This window comes from Apostichopus japonicus, chromosome 3 (genome assembly GCF_037975245.1).
Source record: "Apostichopus japonicus isolate 1M-3 chromosome 3, ASM3797524v1, whole genome shotgun sequence".
NCBI lineage: Eukaryota > Metazoa > Echinodermata > Holothuroidea > Aspidochirotida > Stichopodidae > Apostichopus > Apostichopus japonicus.
In genome coordinates, this window is record NC_092563.1 from 27,438,341 (window position 1) to 27,456,843 (window position 18,503).

General features: G+C 36.6%; 1 protein-coding gene across 2 annotated transcripts in view; it reads left to right on the forward strand.

Moving 5' to 3' along the window:
* Positions 1–15,878, forward strand: part of LOC139965702 (uncharacterized) — a 151,458-nt gene extending 135,580 nt beyond the window's left edge. For both annotated transcript variants that reach the window (XM_071968345.1, XM_071968344.1), the window contains exons 13-20: positions 7,560–7,658; positions 8,163–8,255; positions 9,024–9,138; positions 9,780–9,895; positions 10,677–10,793; positions 11,566–11,714; positions 12,601–12,769; positions 14,068–15,878. In XM_071968345.1, the coding sequence (XP_071824446.1) occupies positions 7,560–7,658; positions 8,163–8,255; positions 9,024–9,138; positions 9,780–9,895; positions 10,677–10,793; positions 11,566–11,714; positions 12,601–12,769; positions 14,068–14,130 (921 nt within the window). In that variant the 3' untranslated portion in view covers positions 14,131–15,878. The remainder of the gene's footprint in view (positions 1–7,559; positions 7,659–8,162; positions 8,256–9,023; positions 9,139–9,779; positions 9,896–10,676; positions 10,794–11,565; positions 11,715–12,600; positions 12,770–14,067) is intronic.
* The last annotated feature ends 2,625 nt before the right edge of the window (positions 15,879–18,503 follow it).

Consider the following 18,503-nt stretch of genomic DNA (forward strand, 5'->3'; position numbering starts at 1 on the left):
CAACTAGTGGAATGACATCAAAACATTATTTATACATAATATCACATTATTAGGGCGTTATGAGGGTCTGACCCTGTATACGGTACCTGATTCCATAGTAACCCACACCACTTGCCCCATGCAATGATCTAGATAGAGTGATAGTGTACAAACTGTCATTTTCAGGACATATCAAACTTTACGTAGCAGGTAGAAAAGCAAATAGACGACCAATAGGGCAGCCAAGTCAATTGGACACCCCCACCCCTCCCCTACCCTCCATCCCATTCAACAAGGATGAATACACATAAAATCCTATGCTTTCAAATATTTGATCCTAATGATAGCTCTAACCTACATATAGCTGCTTTCCCAGTTTCCCCCTTCAGCAATCCCCCCCCCCCCTTTTGCCCAACATTATGGTTCCACATATGGGTGGAGCCTGTAAAAGTTGGACAAGATCATTTTCTACACTGATGTATTTGAGATTAAGCAGTTCATCAATTTGGAATGACATCAAAACTTTGAAACGGTGAAAATAAGATGGTCAAAAATTAATATTAGAATGTTCATTAAATTCTCACACACATTATGGGGACCCTAATAGTTGGAAAAAAAAACCCTTCTACTTTACATTTAATATACATCACCTTAATCTATGCTGTTGGAAATGGTAAAAAAATCTTTCTCAAACAATAGGAGAAAGCCATAACAGTGTACATCCCTATTTTCTCTATGATATATCAAATTGTATGAATACAGCCCATGCAACAGCATATATATTCTGATTAGGGCTTTCCAATCATCCCCACCCCTCATTCCCACTCAACTAGTGGAATGACATCAAAACATTATATATACATAATATCACATTATTAGGGCGTTATGGAGGTCTGACCCTGTATACGGTACCTGATTCCATAGTAACCCACACCACTTGCCACATGCAATGATCTAGATAGAGTGATAGTGTACAAACTGTCATTTTCAGGACATATCAAACTTTACGTAGCATGTAGAAAAGCAAATAGACGACCAATAGGGCAGCCAAGTCAATTGGACACCCCCCACCCCTCCCGACCCTCCATCCCATTCAACAAGGATGAATACACATAAAATCCTATGCTTTCAAATATTTGATCCTAATGATAGCTCTAACCTACATATAGCTGCTTTCCCAGTTTCCCCCTTCAGCAATCCCCCCCCCCCCTTTTGCCCAACATTATGGTTCCACATATGGGTGGAGCCTGTAAAAGTTGGACAAGATCATTTTCTACACTGATGTATTTGAGATTAAGCAGTTCATCAATTTGAATGACATCAAAACTTTGAAACGGTGAAAATAAGATGGTCAAAAATTAATATTAGACTGTTCATTAAATTCTCACACACATTATGGGGACCCTAATAGTTGGAAAAAAAAACCTTCTACTTTACATTTAATATACATCACCTTAATCTATGCTGTTGGAAATGGTAAAAAAATCTTTCTCAAACAATAGGAGAAAGCCATAACAGTGTACATCCCTATTTTCTCTATGATATATCAAATTGTATGAATACAGCACATGCAACAGCATATATATTCTGATTAGGGCTTTCCAATCATCCCCACCCCTCATTCCCACTCAACTAGTGAAATGACATCAAAACATTATTTATACATAATATCACATTATTAGGGCGTTATGGAGGTCTGACCCTGTATACGGTACCTGATTCCATAGTAACCCACACCACTTGCCACATGCAATGATCTAGATAGAGTGATAGTGTACAAACTGTAATTATCAGGACATATCAAACTTTACGTAGCAGGTAGAAAAGCAAATAGACGACCAATAGGGCAGCCAAGTCAATTGGACACCCCCCACCCCTCCCCGACCCTCCATCCCATTCAACAAGGATGAATACACATAAAATCCTATGCTTTCAAATATTTGATCCTAATGATAGCTCTAACCTACATATAGCTGCTTTCCCAGTTTCCCCCTCCAGCAACCCCCCCCCCCCTCCCTTTTGCCCAACATTATGGTTCCACATATGGGTGGAGCCTGTAAAAGTTGGACAAGATCATTTTCTACACTGATGCATTTGAGATTAAGCAGTTCATCAATTTGGAATGACATCAAAACTTTGAAACGGTGAAAATAAGATGGTCAAAAATTAATATTAGACCGTTCATTAAATTCTCACACACATTATGGGGACCCTAATAGTTGGAAGAAAAAACTTCTACTTTACATTTAATATATATCACCTTAATCTATGCTGTTGGAAATGGTAAAAAAATCTTTCTCAAACAATAGGAGAAAGCCATAACAGTGTACATCCCTATTTTCTCTATAATATATCAAATTGTATGAATACAGCACATGCAACAGCATATATATTCTGATTAGGGCTTTCCAATCATCCCCACCCCTCATTCCCACTCAACTAGTAGAATGACATCAAAACATTATTTATACATAATATCACATTATTAGGGCGTTATGAGGGTCTGACCCTGTATACGGTACCTGATTCCATAGTAACCCACACCACTTGCCCCATGCAATGATCTAGATAGAGTGATAGTGTACAAACTGTAATTTTCAGGACATATCAAACTTTACGTAGCAGGTAGAAAAGCAAATAGACGACCAATAGGGCAGCCAAGTCAATTGGACACCCCCCACCCCTCCCCGACCCTCCATCCCATTCAACAAGGATGAATACACATAAAATTCTATGCTTTCAAATATTTGATCCTAATGATAGCTCTAACCTACATATAGCTGCTTTCCCAGTTTCCCCCTCCAGCAACCCCCCCTCCCTTTTGCCCCACATGATGGTTCCACATATGGGTGGAGCCTGTAAAAGTTGGACAAGGTTATTTTCTACACTGATGTATTTGAGATTAAGCAGTTCACCAATTTGGAATGACATCAAAACTTTGAAACGGTGAAACTAAGATGGTCAAAAATTAATATTAGACTGTTCATTAAATTCTCACACACATTATGGGGACCCTAATAGTTGAAAGAAAAAAACCTTCGACATTACATTTAATATACATCACCTTAATCTATGCTGTTGGAAATGGTAAAAAAAAATCTTTCTCAAACAATAGGAGAAAGCCATAACAGTGTACATCCCTATTTTCTCTATAATATATCAAATTGTATGAATGTAGCACATGCAACAGCATATATTCTGATTAGGGCTTTCCAATCATCCCCACCCCTCATTCCCACTCAACTAGTGGAATGACATCAAAACATTATTTATACATAATATCACAATATTAGGGCGTTATGGAGGTCTGACCCTGTATTCGGTACCTGATTCCATAGTAACCCACACCACTTGCCACATGCAATGAGCTAGATAGAGTGATAGTGTACAAACTGTCATTTTCAGGACATATCAAACTTTACGTAGCAGGTAGAAAAGCAAATAGACGACCAATAGGGCAGCCAAGTCAATTGGACCCCCCTCACCCCTCCCCGACCCTCCATCCCATTCAACAAGGATGAATACACATAACATTCTATGCTTTCAAATATTTGATCCTAATGATAGCTCTAACCTACATATAGCTGCTTTCCCAGTTTCCTCCTCCAGCAACCCCCCCCCCCTTTTGCCCTACATGATGGTTCCACATGTGGGTGGAGCCTGTAAAAGTTGGACAAGGAAATTTTATACACTGATGTATTTGAGATTAAGCAGTTCACCAATTTGGAATGACATCAAAACTTTGAAATGGTGAAAATAAGATGGTCAAAAATTAATATTAGACTGTTCATTAAATTCTCACACACATTATGGGGACCCTAATAGTTGGAAAAAAAACCCTTCGACATTACATTTAATATACATCACCTTAATCTATGCTGTTGGAAATGGTAAAATAAATCTTTCTCAAACAATAGGAAAAAGCCATAACAGTGTACATCCCTATTTTCTCTATAATATATCAAATTGTATGAATGTAGCACATGCAACAGCATATATTCTGATTAGGGCTTTCCAATCATCCCCACCCCTCATTTCAGCTCAATTAGTGGAATGACATCAAAACATTATTTATACATAATATCACAATATTAGGACGTTATGGAGGTCTGACCCTGTATACGGTACCTGATTCCATAGTAACCCGCACCACTTGCCACATGCAATGAGCTAGATAGTGTGATAGTGTTCAAACTGTAATTTTCAAGACATATCAAACTTTACGTAGCAAGGAGAAAAGCAAATAGACAACCAAGAGGGCAGCCAAGTCAATTGGACCCCCCCCCCACCCCTCCCCGACCCTCCATCCCATTCAACAAGGATGAATACACATAAAATCCTATGCTTTCAAATATTTGATCCTAATGATAGCTCTAACCTACATATAGCTGCTTTCCCAGTTTCCCCCTCCAGCAACCCCCCCCCCCACAACTTCTGCCCCACATGATGGTTCCACATATGGGTGGACCCTGTAAATGTTGGACAAGGTAATTTTCTACACGGATGTATTTGAGATTAAGCAGTTCACCAATTTGGAATGACATCAAAACTTTGAAACGGTGAAAATAAGATGGTCAAAAATTAATATTAGACTGTTCATTAAATTCTCACACACATTGGGACCCTAATAGTTGAAAAAAAACCCTTCTGCATTACATTTAATATACATCACCTTAATCTATGATGTTGGAAATGGTAAAAAAAAATCTTTCTCGAACAATAGGAGAAAGCCATAACAGTGTACATCCCTATTTTCTCTATAATATATCAGATTGTATGACTTTTGTACACTGTCGTGCTGGAGATGGTTGGGAAAGTGACATAGGAGCCCTATTTAGACCATTTTATGTAGCAAATGCTACATTTCTGTAGTTTGATATGTCTTTGAAACTACAGATTGTACACTGTTTTGAAGTTCATTGCATGGGGCAGGTGGAATGGGCCCATGGGGAATCAGGTACTTCATACTTCGAGTACTTTATTCAGGGTTTGACATTTCATAATGGCCTAATATTTCAATGTTAATGTCTATTTAATGCTTTGATGTCATTCCACTTGTTGATTGGAAATGGGGGATAAGGTGACCACCCAATTAAGCTATATGCTGTTGCATATGCTAGATCTATAAAGTTTGGCATGCCTTGGAAAGTACACTACCTTTTAACCTTTTCCCCTATTCTTTGTCAAATATTTTATCATATTCTCACATAGATATTGTTTTTCTGCTCTCTTACAGACAAGGGCTGGCTGTCTGGCACAGTACTATCATATAAATGCTCAAGTTGGTATATCAAGGCTGCTTGGTTCCATATTATATAATGTTGTGTTGGGACCTCCGGATATGAAATAAACATGTTCTTGGATTTTGTCAGCTGGGTTGGTTTCAAGCAATCAATTCTTGCATAGTGGATATGTCAGCACTATAGCAACAGATCATACTGATTGGTGAAGTTCAGCTCTATGCACAATATTCATTTCAGAGAATCTTTGTTTCTTGTGTTCAGTTCTTTGATTATCATACATTTTGGAGACCATTGAGCACATTGTATTATATCACCATGCATTGATCTTGATATTATGTTGATGTTTATTAAACTGAGATGGTATGTGTTTGAGGAGTTTTAGTACTAAAGAAAATATTATGATGCAAGAGAAAGGCATAATTAGAAAATTTACAAAACATTTGTGAACATCATACTTTGTCAATGTGACAGGAAGATTAGCTATGATGAAATATAATATATACCATACCATATATTATACCAGTGAAAATTATACTTTTTTAAAGATAAAGTGATGTACTGTTGATATTTGTCTTGAAACAGTTCCATATGTATGGACAAATCTGTTGCAATGTAGATACATAGGGTGCATCATATGCCAAGAATTGAATAAAATTCTACTGTATATATCTACAAGCTGACACCTATTAATGCATTTTCATTATGTAACCCTCTACTTCCTCTACAATATCTGTAATATCCTCTCTATGTTTCCACACAGTTGTATAAAAGCTCTTCTTTGGTTTTTTTTGTGCTACTATTTTACAGGGCACGAAGGGTGTTGTTTTGGCTGTGTTTTTTCCAAGGAGGAAGGTGGATTACCCCCCTCCCCCCGGTTCCCCACCTTCACCTTATGCTGAAATTATCCCCCTATTTTGAATCAAATTTAGTCAAGTGGTGATGCCAACCAACATGGAGTGTTTGAACAGCAGCTTGGTTTTGAACTGTTATTTAGGTAAACAGTTCAATTAAATGTTTCCTGTGTGGGAGAGGACAAAGGTGCCCACTTAAGGCTTGGAAAAGTTGGCCAGTATTGTTATCCTATATTTACCATTGCATTCTTTCAAAATTGCATGGAATTAAAATTTGAGGGATGTATCAGGAAATAAGTTCCATATGCAACAAACCAATATATGGCATCCTTCCATGACAATTGTGAAATGCCAGATGTCTTTTTCAATCATTATGCCTCCTCCTCCTCCACTCCCCCCCCCCTTCCTCCACCCCAGAAATTACTTCCAATAACACTATGGAATATAATTACATTGGTAATGATTAAAATTATGTGGCTTGAAGTGTTTTTTTTTCATTTTTCGATATCAACCTTTCTGCAAAATCTATAATGTGTCCCTAATGATCATTATTTGAAGTAACACACTATTTTCCCCATCATACCCCCTTCGGCATCCCAGGAATGGATAATAAGCACATTTCGATCATGAACAGTTAGAAGTAGTGCTTCTCAAATGATATCCAGCTGATACCAGTTTCAAACAAGTCTGTGGCCAACTCACTTGTCATGTGTGAAGTAATTTTTTCCCTCATCACCCCCCCTTCCCCTTCCCCATGATATACTGACAATGGTACAGAAGCATGCTACATTGATTATGATTGAAATAACAAACTTCCAGTGAGGTCCCCATAAACCAATTCAATGTGTGTTAAGTCAGTAGTGAGTCCCCACAAGTAATGTGGAATGTCTTGTATAGTAACACTATAACAAAAGTAAATAAAAACATAAATAATACCTAACTTAATTTTGGATGGAAAGGTCATTACAAATTCAAAGTTTGAAGCCTCTGTGATCATTGTAACTAACGGTCCCCATAATGATAGCCAAAAGGTTGAGTCCCCGTAAACCACCTTACGCCTGTATGCGTGTATGTGTGTGTGTGATGCTTTGCTGGTAAACAAGGTAACTCAAAAACACTGCAGTGAACTGCATACTTGGTATGTTTGAAGACATATTGTTTTCTTTGGAGGTCAACAGTGGTTAAAGTGTAAGCACATTGTCAACATGATAACTCACAAATCATAAAATGGATGAACTTCATATTAAGGGTATGAATGCACTATGTTGAGTAGAATACACTCATTGCTTTCTGTGAAGGTTGACTGTCCATGAAGGTCAACAGAGGTCAAAGCATCATCACTTGCATAGGAAAGTTCGGACTTACTTCATACTTACAGTATCAATCAGGCGGTTCTATATACCTAAAACTGATAAAGAAAGGAATCACAAAGCCTTCTGGTGTAATATCTACTATTGAACTTCTCTCTTTCGATTGATTTTCTCAGCTGAAACAGCATCTGAATCCTGCAGACTTTGAGTTATACCAACAGAAGCTGGTGACTTCGGGTTTGATAAAGGACGAGAACTTTCGCTGGTGTGCAAATGTAAGCATGCATGTCCTCAAGCAACCAAACCATTGTCCAAGTGTTACATTATTTATTCAGCCATGGAAATCAAAAGATATTGATATATGAAAATGCTTGAAAGGTTGATATTTGAATTACACTTCGTAGTGAATAGATTGGAAATGTTTGAAATTTCAGTTTTGGTGAGCATTAGGTAAAGAAGGTATCTTTCAAAGAGATCAAACAAAGTGGTGAAATAAGAGTTTGTTGTCTCGTTGTAAAATGTTCTTTTTCATTTGATGGGTTTTCAGGTTAAAAGTAATAACATCATGATAAAGTTTCAATACACAAAAAAATTCAAGCATGTATCCTCATCTGTGCACTTAGATATGATTGGCTAAAATCAACTCATGTCACATAGACACAATGAAACAGTGAGGGATATGGATGTTTTTCAGGAAATATGCTTGCAGAAAAATATTTGTAAATTTGCCATTCAGTTGATTTCAAAATCTTATTTTATTTTTCCATTTTTGAAAACAGGGATGCAGTAATGGATTTATAAATGAAAGGGATGATGTGAAAATCCAGTGTACAAATTGTAAAAAGTTCCAGTGCTTTGATTGCCAAAAACCAGTAAGTTTTGAATAACTGAAAGGAATATATGTGCATTGAAGGACTTCTTTCCCTTTTAGACGATGTTCAGAATATTTGTACTCTTTACAGAAACAAAAAGAAGTTTGTACAGCTGACTAATATCATCTTCAATGTAACCATTTACTTTAATATTTCATTTGGTGCTAGTTTTTATGGTTCTGATGACCAATCATTTGCCATCTTGTTGACCTGCATGAGGGCTGATCATGATGTATAAAATACATGTTAACATGGTCTCTCAAGAAAGGGGCTCTTGGGTGGGCTTCATAAATGTTATGTGGGAGCCCAATATTGATTGAAATGAAAATCCCATATTGGTTGAGTGAAGTCAATGGTCATTTTAAGTCAACTCATGGTGATTTGAAAACCTTTTGATGTTGATATATCCAGGAGAGAATTATGAACAAATTGTACACAAATGAATGTAAAGTCCTTCAAAGGATAGAAATTCCTTTGGGTTTGACCAAGGTCAAAATGAGATGTTAGGTCATGCAAACATCAAACATTTTTCGTTTCATTTGGATGCTTCAAACTAAGATTTGAGTTTGTACAAGTAATGCTGTTTGGGCCAAGCAGTACTTGATTTAATTAGAACAAATTAAGATGTTTTAAGGGCATTTTAACCCCCCTTCACGATAAAATAAAATTTTGTTGGGACTAAGAACCTGGAAATTGTGTGCCCTTGATAGTCAGAATCCCTTTTTACGCAAGGAAAGCTAGAATTAGGTCTTCTGTTCATTTGTGCAGTGGCAAGAACAACATGAAGGCATATCCTGTGAAGAGTTTGAACAATGGAAGAAAGACAACGATCCAGAGTTTCAGGCTCAGGGCTTGGCTGCACATCTTAAAGAAAATGGAATAAGTAAGTCTGGTAGATGTATGTTAGCAGGGTATTATTTATCCTGTATCCAGAGCTGCCAACCAGTACGATTTTAGCATATTTCGTACGATATTTAGAAGTAAATACGACAGTACGATATTTCTTCAATAAAATACGATTTTCTGAAGATCTGAATGTGTTTAGTGTATATTGTGCCTATTCAATGGCAAATTGCCCATTCTCCCCTATAAACAGGCATGAGCTTTTTTTTTTAGAATTTCCAAAAACAGCGTTACTGTATCATGAGATCCATCATTCGCATGTTCTTCATTTCCCATGCATATCCAACCTTCAGGGGGACAGAACATATTATCCTAACACACTGTAGCATACGCAAACTGGAGCCTATACCGCATTTTTTTCTTTGGATTTTCATAACGTTCTCAACATTACTGCAACAATATTTTCTTAAGTTTCCAATGATATTCATATCTGGAAGCTCTATTGTACAAGATTCTCGTTCAAGTCCAGGTTAGATTAATGAGGTTTTCATAGCCTATTGTGTGGGGATAAAGCACACATTCACATACACACCCATTGACTTTAAAAAGTTTTAGTTTTGTACTGGTGGTTGAAAATTGAGCTTTCTAGTCATCAATGTTTCACAATTTTCTGTTACTCAGATTGTCCCAATTGCAAGATGCGCTACGAACTTGCTAAAGGTGGTTGTATGCACTTCAAATGCGCCCAATGCATGCATGAATTCTGCTGTGGCTGTAATCTGCCATTCCTGAAATATGTAAGTATGAACAATCCAAATTTGAAACTAAAGTAATTTGTTTTTTTAAATCCATGCAGACACAAATTGAGTTCAATAGAGGTCAACACAATAACTGCCAACGTATGTAAAGCTCACAAAAAGTGTGGCAAGAAATGACTGAGCCTTTTGACATGCTTTCTGGTTTTTAAATTGGGGGAGATTGTTGGCCCTGTGGAAGATTTTGATTAAAAGTTACTTAAATTGCCCTAGGTTATGAATGTAAGTAAACTTTTGTATATGACTACATTAAATAATGATGGTCAATATTTGGTGTTAAGAATCATCTGGCCTTACCTCTGACAATTTCTATGTCCCATACTACCTATCTGTGCTGAGTTTGCAAGGAATACCCACTCTCCCTATAAATTGACTACTAACAAAGTTATAAATATTCTCATCCACTCTTTTAAGGATTGAACAAGAAATGTAGACCATTTTTAAAAGTGAAGTAAAATAGGGGATCAAAGTACCATTTAGCTGTAAAAGTTATTAATACTGACCTGAAACTTGGCAAGCTAATTCTGCTGAAAGTTTCCAGTAAATTCCTGGAAGTTTGCTCTCTCCAGCATACTCGCAGAGGTGTGTTCAATTGGACAATGAAGTCTAAGTGAGAAAAAAACGTTTTGACCTATATTGTACTTGGCATATTCAGGGTCAATGGGGATGTACATTTTTCACATTGCAAACACGTACAGGTATAGGTAAACACTTCCTTTTTTTGCATGTTATTTGTTAAAATGTTATCTGTTTTTCTATGCAGCCAAACTGTAGGAAATTTCAAAGCTGTCAGGGGAAGGGTCTTCATGCTCATCACCCCAGGGACTGTCTGTATCACCTTAGAGACCAAGAATGTGAAACTCTACAGAAACTTCTCCAGGTAAGCTGTCATTGATCTGGTCACTGTATGTTCTCTCTCCATTACTTGTTCAAACATAAGTGGACTGTTTATAATACCATGAAAGTAATTTAGACTTAGTGTGCATTCAAGCAATTCAGAGGTTTTCCCATAGTTTGGAGAAAACAGGTGGGAATTTTCTACTAATACAAAACCTGAGACTTCCAAGGAATTTATTTATGGAGTGGTGTACAGTAAAAGGAGGTAAGAGTACTGGCCTACTTCTTGTTTTGCAAATGCAAAGCTCATGTTACTTATTTGTTACTTTCATGACATAATAATGGAAATATGATGTTATGTTAGGAACCTGAGAGAATTATGGCACTCTTATAACAGACTTCAACAATGGAGCCTATTCTTACAACACATTTGTAACAGATACACCTAGCTTAATTTGTATATAAGATTTTGTGCAGTGTTATGTTGCTACATAGCAAGGCTGATGGCTAATGACACCTTTTTGGACCCAGAGCATTCATATGGAACACTGCACTACTTATTACAGCAAATCTTTTGAGAAATGGACTAAGTTCTAGGTCCAAATCACACAAGTTGCTTGCTCCATTAATAGGTGGGGGGGGGGGGTATTACCAGGGAAATGCTTTTGCCAGGAAATACCATCCGGATAATAAATTCCAAAATTGCAAATTGAACTTGGAAATACGTATGACTAGTTTAAGGTTTATGCCTAACAACCCTCTTAGAATCATAGATTTGTTAAGCCTTCTGTTTATCATTTGTTTTATTTGTAAAGGATAATGGTGTAGAATACAACAGAGCCAATGCTGCAGCTAACCTACCAGAAGAAGATGGCTGTCCAGTCAAGGAGCAAAGAGAAGACCCAGATGGATTGGTAGATGTTAATTGTGGAAAAGAGTTAATAGCTGCAGCCGGACTCTGCCTGTAAGATTTGTTTGACTCTCTTTCTATTATTTTAACACTTCTGGAAGTGACATAAAGTCTGTCTTGCCCTATGATCTAATTCAGGTTAAGTAACAGAATTTTGATGACATATGAGCAAAAAGAAGATAAGCAATCACTGTTTAATGGATATTTCAAGTTTTAGGAATTTACACAAACAGAAATCCTCAATTTAAAGGTGCTTGAGTATAAGATGCTATTGTTGGATAAATTAGTCATCTGACACACACCAAAGTGTTTGAGTTTCGCACAGTTTGAGTTCTTCAAGACAATGCTAACAGCCAAAGGTCCTGACAACTATTTCTTCCTGACTTGTATGATTATCAATTGCTGGAAACAAGTTTGGCTGTCATTTGACACCCCAGCCTATATGTCTCAAGTAAGATTTTGATAGACACAGCAATGGATGGCAAGACAAGGTTTGCACCTTTACACAAAGAAATGAGCCTTTATCCTAAACATACTTTCACCACATATCCGGTCTGATACTGATACGAATGTTGTCCTAATTGTCATTTGTATTGAATTATTACCTTATGTATTTTAATATGCATATCATATGTAACATTTCCTTAACTGGAAGTTTGTTGTCAAAGTGCTTTTCAAACGTAGAATATTGATGGATAGGAACATCCTAAAATCATATCCACTGATCATACTTCAGTTGATTTTGTTTTTATAGAATTTTACCACATAGCAGGAAAAACAAGTTTTTTCCACAAAAAGTTCAACCTTGATATTTACATTGAGAAGTAAATCATTTCTTGCAATCTCATATATGTATAACTCTAGGAAATATGGACAATACACCATACAGAGTTTGTTACAACAATTTTTTTGATTATTATGTGATATTTTACTTCGATAGGACTCACTACAAGGAATACCTCGTTAGTTTAATCAACCAAAGTAAAATAGATCCAGCCGACATTTTAACAGCAGATGAATTAGGAGCAGCACTAAGGAGAGATGGGCAAAATATTCCTGTAAAACAAGCAGGTGAAGCCAATGAAGCTTATCAGGAAAGATTGAGACAGGTGAGTTTGCAATATTCTACATGATTTGTGAACAATGGCAATTTTAAGACCAGAAAATAGTTTGCTCAGTTGTACTGACTCGAAATATTCATGTGGTAGCTCTCAATGCACTATCATGTTCTATGATGTTATGGTTGAATTTTTTTATAATTGGTGAGGCTGCCATATATCCGTTACAACCAGCATCAAGTATTTTCACAAGCCCTCGCCATCAAGTTTGTTACTATTCAATTTATGACCTGGTCATGAGAAGTTTTCCCTATTGAAGCTTGCATTAAACTTCTTCAATGCATAGTTTTCAAGTTATTCTCTTTATTTTGAAGTATTCTGTCGATTGTTGTTCACACGGTCCGAGGAACTGTTGCAGTTTTCCTTGCCTTAATTAAACTGTTGTAAATCTTACAAGTAACCTTTCAAAACAGTGAAGTTCAGTTTAAGCCTTCCTTTGACAAGAGTTGAGTGACAGTAGTAACATCTATAACAGAAGACAGTAGAGTTCGCATGTCAATATGAATTACCAGCACCCTCTTGTAAACATGTATCACCTTTATAAGTTCTTTGATAGGTAGTTCTTGGAATCCAATAGTATAAACATGAACCTTGATGGCAAATTCTGAATAGATCCCACCCCATCCTCTCTCATCCAGCAACTTCCCTCCATCTCAAGCACCCCCCCTCCAGCTACTTCCCTGCCCCATCCAGCTACTTCCCACCTCCCTCCAGCTACTTCCCATCTCCCTCCAGCTATCTCCTTCCCCCTCCAGCTTCTCCCCTGCCCCTCCAGCTAGATAATGCCTCCATCCAGCTACTTCCCTCCATCTCAAGCTACTTCCCTCCCCTTCCAGCTAAATCCCTCCCCCATCCAGCTACTTCTGTCCCCCTCAAGCTACTTCCCTCGCCCTCCAGCTAAATCCCTCCCCCATCCAGCTACTTCCCTTCATCTCCTTTCTATTTTATCCTTCCTGCAAATGTTTGATTATTACAAAATTCAACAACAAAGTAACCATGTTCACAATTTCCCCGAAGGGTCTGCACCACCCCACCACCTCCCTCCATGTGAAATAAGACTGGTCATCCTCCCTTAAGTAGCCACTCTTAGGGGTCTAAGAGGGTCATACCTTGATAGCAGCATGTCAAAGAGGATCATACCACATTGCATTTGAACTTATCGGAACAAATTGTACATCAAACCGATTAGTTGACAGTATGTTTTAGATACATTTATAGATTATTTTCCTTCAATAAAACAAGGACTAGACATGGTCTAAATTATGAGCAAATGTACTCTTCTCCTGCAGCTCCTGAAAGCACAGATACCGCTTCATGAAGGAGGAGAAGCAGTGGCAGCAAACAGATTGTAAGGAGAAGAGACAAACCAGAGAGAGAGAGAGAGTGAGATGGAGAGAACTAACTTTCAAACATTCATATTATATTAAATGCATGTGTAACCTGAAATCACTCCCAGAGAATTCATCACGAAAAGTTCACTAAAGCTTGCAGACGCTGTCAATCTTGAATTTTATGATTTGTGAGTGTGTGAATATTTAATATTTTGTTAGTGAATATTCAAGATGTATTTTAAGAGCGTTAGTATCTCTTTTTATTTGTTTACATCTTCACCCAATTTCGAAATACTCTTCCCATAAGCTGGCTCTTTCTTCTTCTTTTTTCTTTTTGTGCTTTGAAAAATTAAAGCAAACTGCTGAATCTAAAGAGAAGTATACCACTGCAGCATAAATGATTCATACAAACATTGGAGATATCTGCAATCAAGAGTATTTAAAACTTGTACACAGTAAAAATGATATATAAATGCCCTTATTAAGGAACAAAGACTGAGCTCAGCACACCTCACTTCACTTTATCAGATACATTGCTCAAAAGCTTCTCTTAGACTTCTGAAATCACATCTATTTTTGACTTTGTTACTCCATTTTCAATTCAAAAATAATAATAATAATAATAATAACTAAGATTTATAATGCGCTACTTATAAACAAAATAGTTGTCAAAAGCGCCATACAGTACAAGTAACTTAATAAACAGACTGATAATGGGTAAATTCATTAAGCTACTGCACACGTTATGAAATATTCATTTTGTAAAGTAACTCTTTTGAAATCCCCGATTAAAATTGCTGGTATTTTTGTGTCTTTCTTGTTCTCAGTCCTTAAACTAGAAGTAACTTTGTTAGGATCTTATAGTGTTCTCATTAAATATGATGTGATGTTTAATATTTTGGAATAATTTATCCTGTAACCTTATGTGTATAGCAATCGAAAACTTGATATGATCTGTGAAAAATTAATGTGGACAGGATCAAAAGTGTTCTTTTACTTTCTCCTTAACCATTTTAAGAAAGTCCATGACGACCATAATGGTGTAAATTTGACAATTTCCCTACCACTCAACCAGGAATTATTATTTTCAAGCTTTGGGTCAATAGGTCATAGATATTTCGCATTCTTTTCATATACGAAAAAATATTTAAGGTGAAGATCATCTGTACATATGCAGTCATGCAGCAATTGATTAGTTTTAAAGTAAATTTTCAAGTTTTAAAGGAAATATTCTGCAACAACTTTCTTATTTTAACATTTACTCAATTTGCTCTCATTTGTTAATCAGATGAAATTTAAGAGTGAAACAATGACACAAGTAAAGTGTGTACTCATTATAATCATTTTGTTGCAGTATGTTTTCATTATATGTTTTCATTTTTGCCTTCTTTACTGCTTCAGTTAGCTTGACTATATTGTCAACAAGGTGGACTTTCATTTCTAACATATGCATAGCACATGTATGATATGAAACAGTTCACTTTAATGTTTTTGAAACATTTTAAACTAATTAACTGTGAATTGTATTTTGGAAAATGCCCTTTTTCTCAGGACAATTGCCTATTGTTCTTGAACAGCTGGAACAATAACATATGATTCAGTTATTTACATGACAAAAGGGTTAGGCAGCATGATAAGGTAGTGAATGTTAACTCAATTTATATTGCAGTCATGCTCTTACATTTCTTCATGTTTCAACTTTCCTTTATTATTAAAATGTATTGCCCATACTGGATCAGAATACATCTAAATATTGCATAATTATTGAAGACTCAGTTTTGCAGTTTTGTTTCTTTGGTTTGAACTCAGTCAGCCTCCTGGTATGAAAAAATAGCCTCGATAAACATAAATGCACGCAGGAACTGAAACAGGGTGTGGTTGGGTGTGTGTTTGGTGCACTTGTTTTGCATTCAGAGTGTGAAAGGAATTTCAAGTTCTCAGAAGAATTCTATTGTTAAGCGGTATTGTTCAGTTGAGTGTATATTGATTCAAGCTATGGCAAAGACAATTGGATCCTCTGCCTGAATGTAAAACACATTGTTCGTTTGTGTGTGTGGGGGGGGGGGGACACTTGGCACTTAAAGGTTAGTACGATAGATGCATAGCCAGCCTTCGTTGTGTGAGGGGGAAAAGCAAAATGTTTCCCCATTTTAAGAATAAGGGAATAAAGTTTTTTTAAAGAAGTAAGTTTAATAATGCTTGTATTGTGGTGATGATTCATGACACCACATAGGCTTTACCTGCTATTATGAATTCAAATATAATATATCATGTGACCATATTTCTCATCTCCGTCAATTGTTTTGGCCTTACCCTTAAAAGTCACCGAAAATTCCGGCTCCGCAAACCTCGATGGCGGCTGTCATTCGAACTTGTTATTCAGTCAATATTAAATTTAACCCTACTGTTAACAAGATTGCGGTACATTTCTTACCAAAATTAAATTAATCGCACTTGACAGAACTTGCCTATTGCAAATCAAAGGTTAAGCATGGTGTACTGGTTAGGTTCCTGGTTCAAACCCACCCCAAAAAATTCCAGATAATCTCGAACTATTCAAAATTGCGGCTACTTTGCAACGTCGTTGAGTTGTGTGTTTCCATCAATTTGGTTATCTTCTGGTAACCCCTGTAAGGAAATGGGGTTTGCTTCTGTTCTTTCAATGGTTTCGTTGGTTATGATGTCACGTGCCACACGACAAATACATGTAACAGTGTAAAGTGTCAAAGGTCACGAAGTCAGTAATATTCATGGTTCATTACTTCAAACTTGCGTGAGTCAAGAGTGATGACATCCTGTTGGTCGTATATACACAAATGTTGTGATGAGATTTACAAGTGCAGGATGGCCTACTTGTTGATACTTCGTGAATCATATCTATATACAATCTCGTAATGTCAGTGACCTCTGTCCACTGGCCAGGTAAGTCTACGATACAAATTAGAAAAGTAATATACCACAAGAACTGTTATTATGTTTGTATTAGAGGTAAACTCGTAGTTCGTGTTCTTGTAGCCCGTTAGTGCACTGTTACCCTATATAAATGTACGCAGTGGGAAGGAAAACGTTCATAATTATAATATATATATATATATATATATATATATATATATATATATATATATATATATATATATATATATATATATACATATACATATATATATATATATATATATATGTATATATATACCTCATTTGCAAACATTTATAACATATATATATATATATATATATATATATATATATGTTATAAATGTTTGCAAATGAGGTGCAGAATGGAAAAAGATAATTATTGTAACATATTTGCATTTCACACATTTTCACATAAAGTAAAATCTTTCTATCAGTCTTCCAATTCTATATATATCAATAACATGTAGTTGGAAGGTTGAAAATCCAGTAAACTACACCCGCCTCAATTTATTCTGTAGAAAGCAAACAAGGATGGTAGCGGTTTGGAATTGGTAAAAGAATATGGCATAATTAAAATTATTTTTCACATGCGATGGTTAAGTTTATCTGACGGAGAATTCCTCAATTGCCTTAATGTCTTATTTCTGACGTAACGATGATGATGTTTGAGGGGGGGGGGGGGGTTAGGGGGTTTCCGGCTTCCAAAATTTACCAGAAAAATGTTTGATATGTTTTAGAAAGTAGGTTCTGTCAGCCCACAGGAAAACCTTTGGGCCCCTTCAAAAGAAGTCTAGCTAACCCCCTGGCGGTATCTGATGCATTTGTATAACGTAAAGAGTCATCTAGGTCATCAAAAGAAGCATGCACTAGTGGGCAGGCAGATGACTTTTCGAACCTAATTCTCTAAAAAGAAAATCCTATTTTTTTGGGGGGGGTACATTTTATGGGCCGGGGATGGGGGATAGCTGCGCCACTTTACACAGTCTGCAAGACACTTTCTTGTTGTAACCACCCACCACCGATATTGGATAGTTGCCATACTATGGATAAAGCAGATCAAATGTTCGATATTTAAACCTCATCTATACGGGGGTACCAATTAGCGATTGCCTGTAGCTTTATCTATTAGGTGAACAGTTATCTTGCAATATGCAGTTATTAGTATCTGCGTGAATAGATGTGATCAGTAAACATTTAGACTCTGGGATATTTTGAACGAGAGAGAAAAGCTTTTGGTTCTTTGTACTACTAGGCTATGTTTTTCGGGGAGGGGGAGGAAACGTCACAATGCACTGCCCCTCCCCCACCCCCTCTACGTGGTCGCCCATGAATACGTACTGAAAGATCAGGCTCATAACCTGCGCCAAGAACTCGAATTTAAGAAATATTCAATAAAAGGTCCACCCCAATTGGCAAAAATATCATTAAGTAAAATGAGAAGTGGCAGGGTCGAGAATACATAAACAAGTCGATGGCGT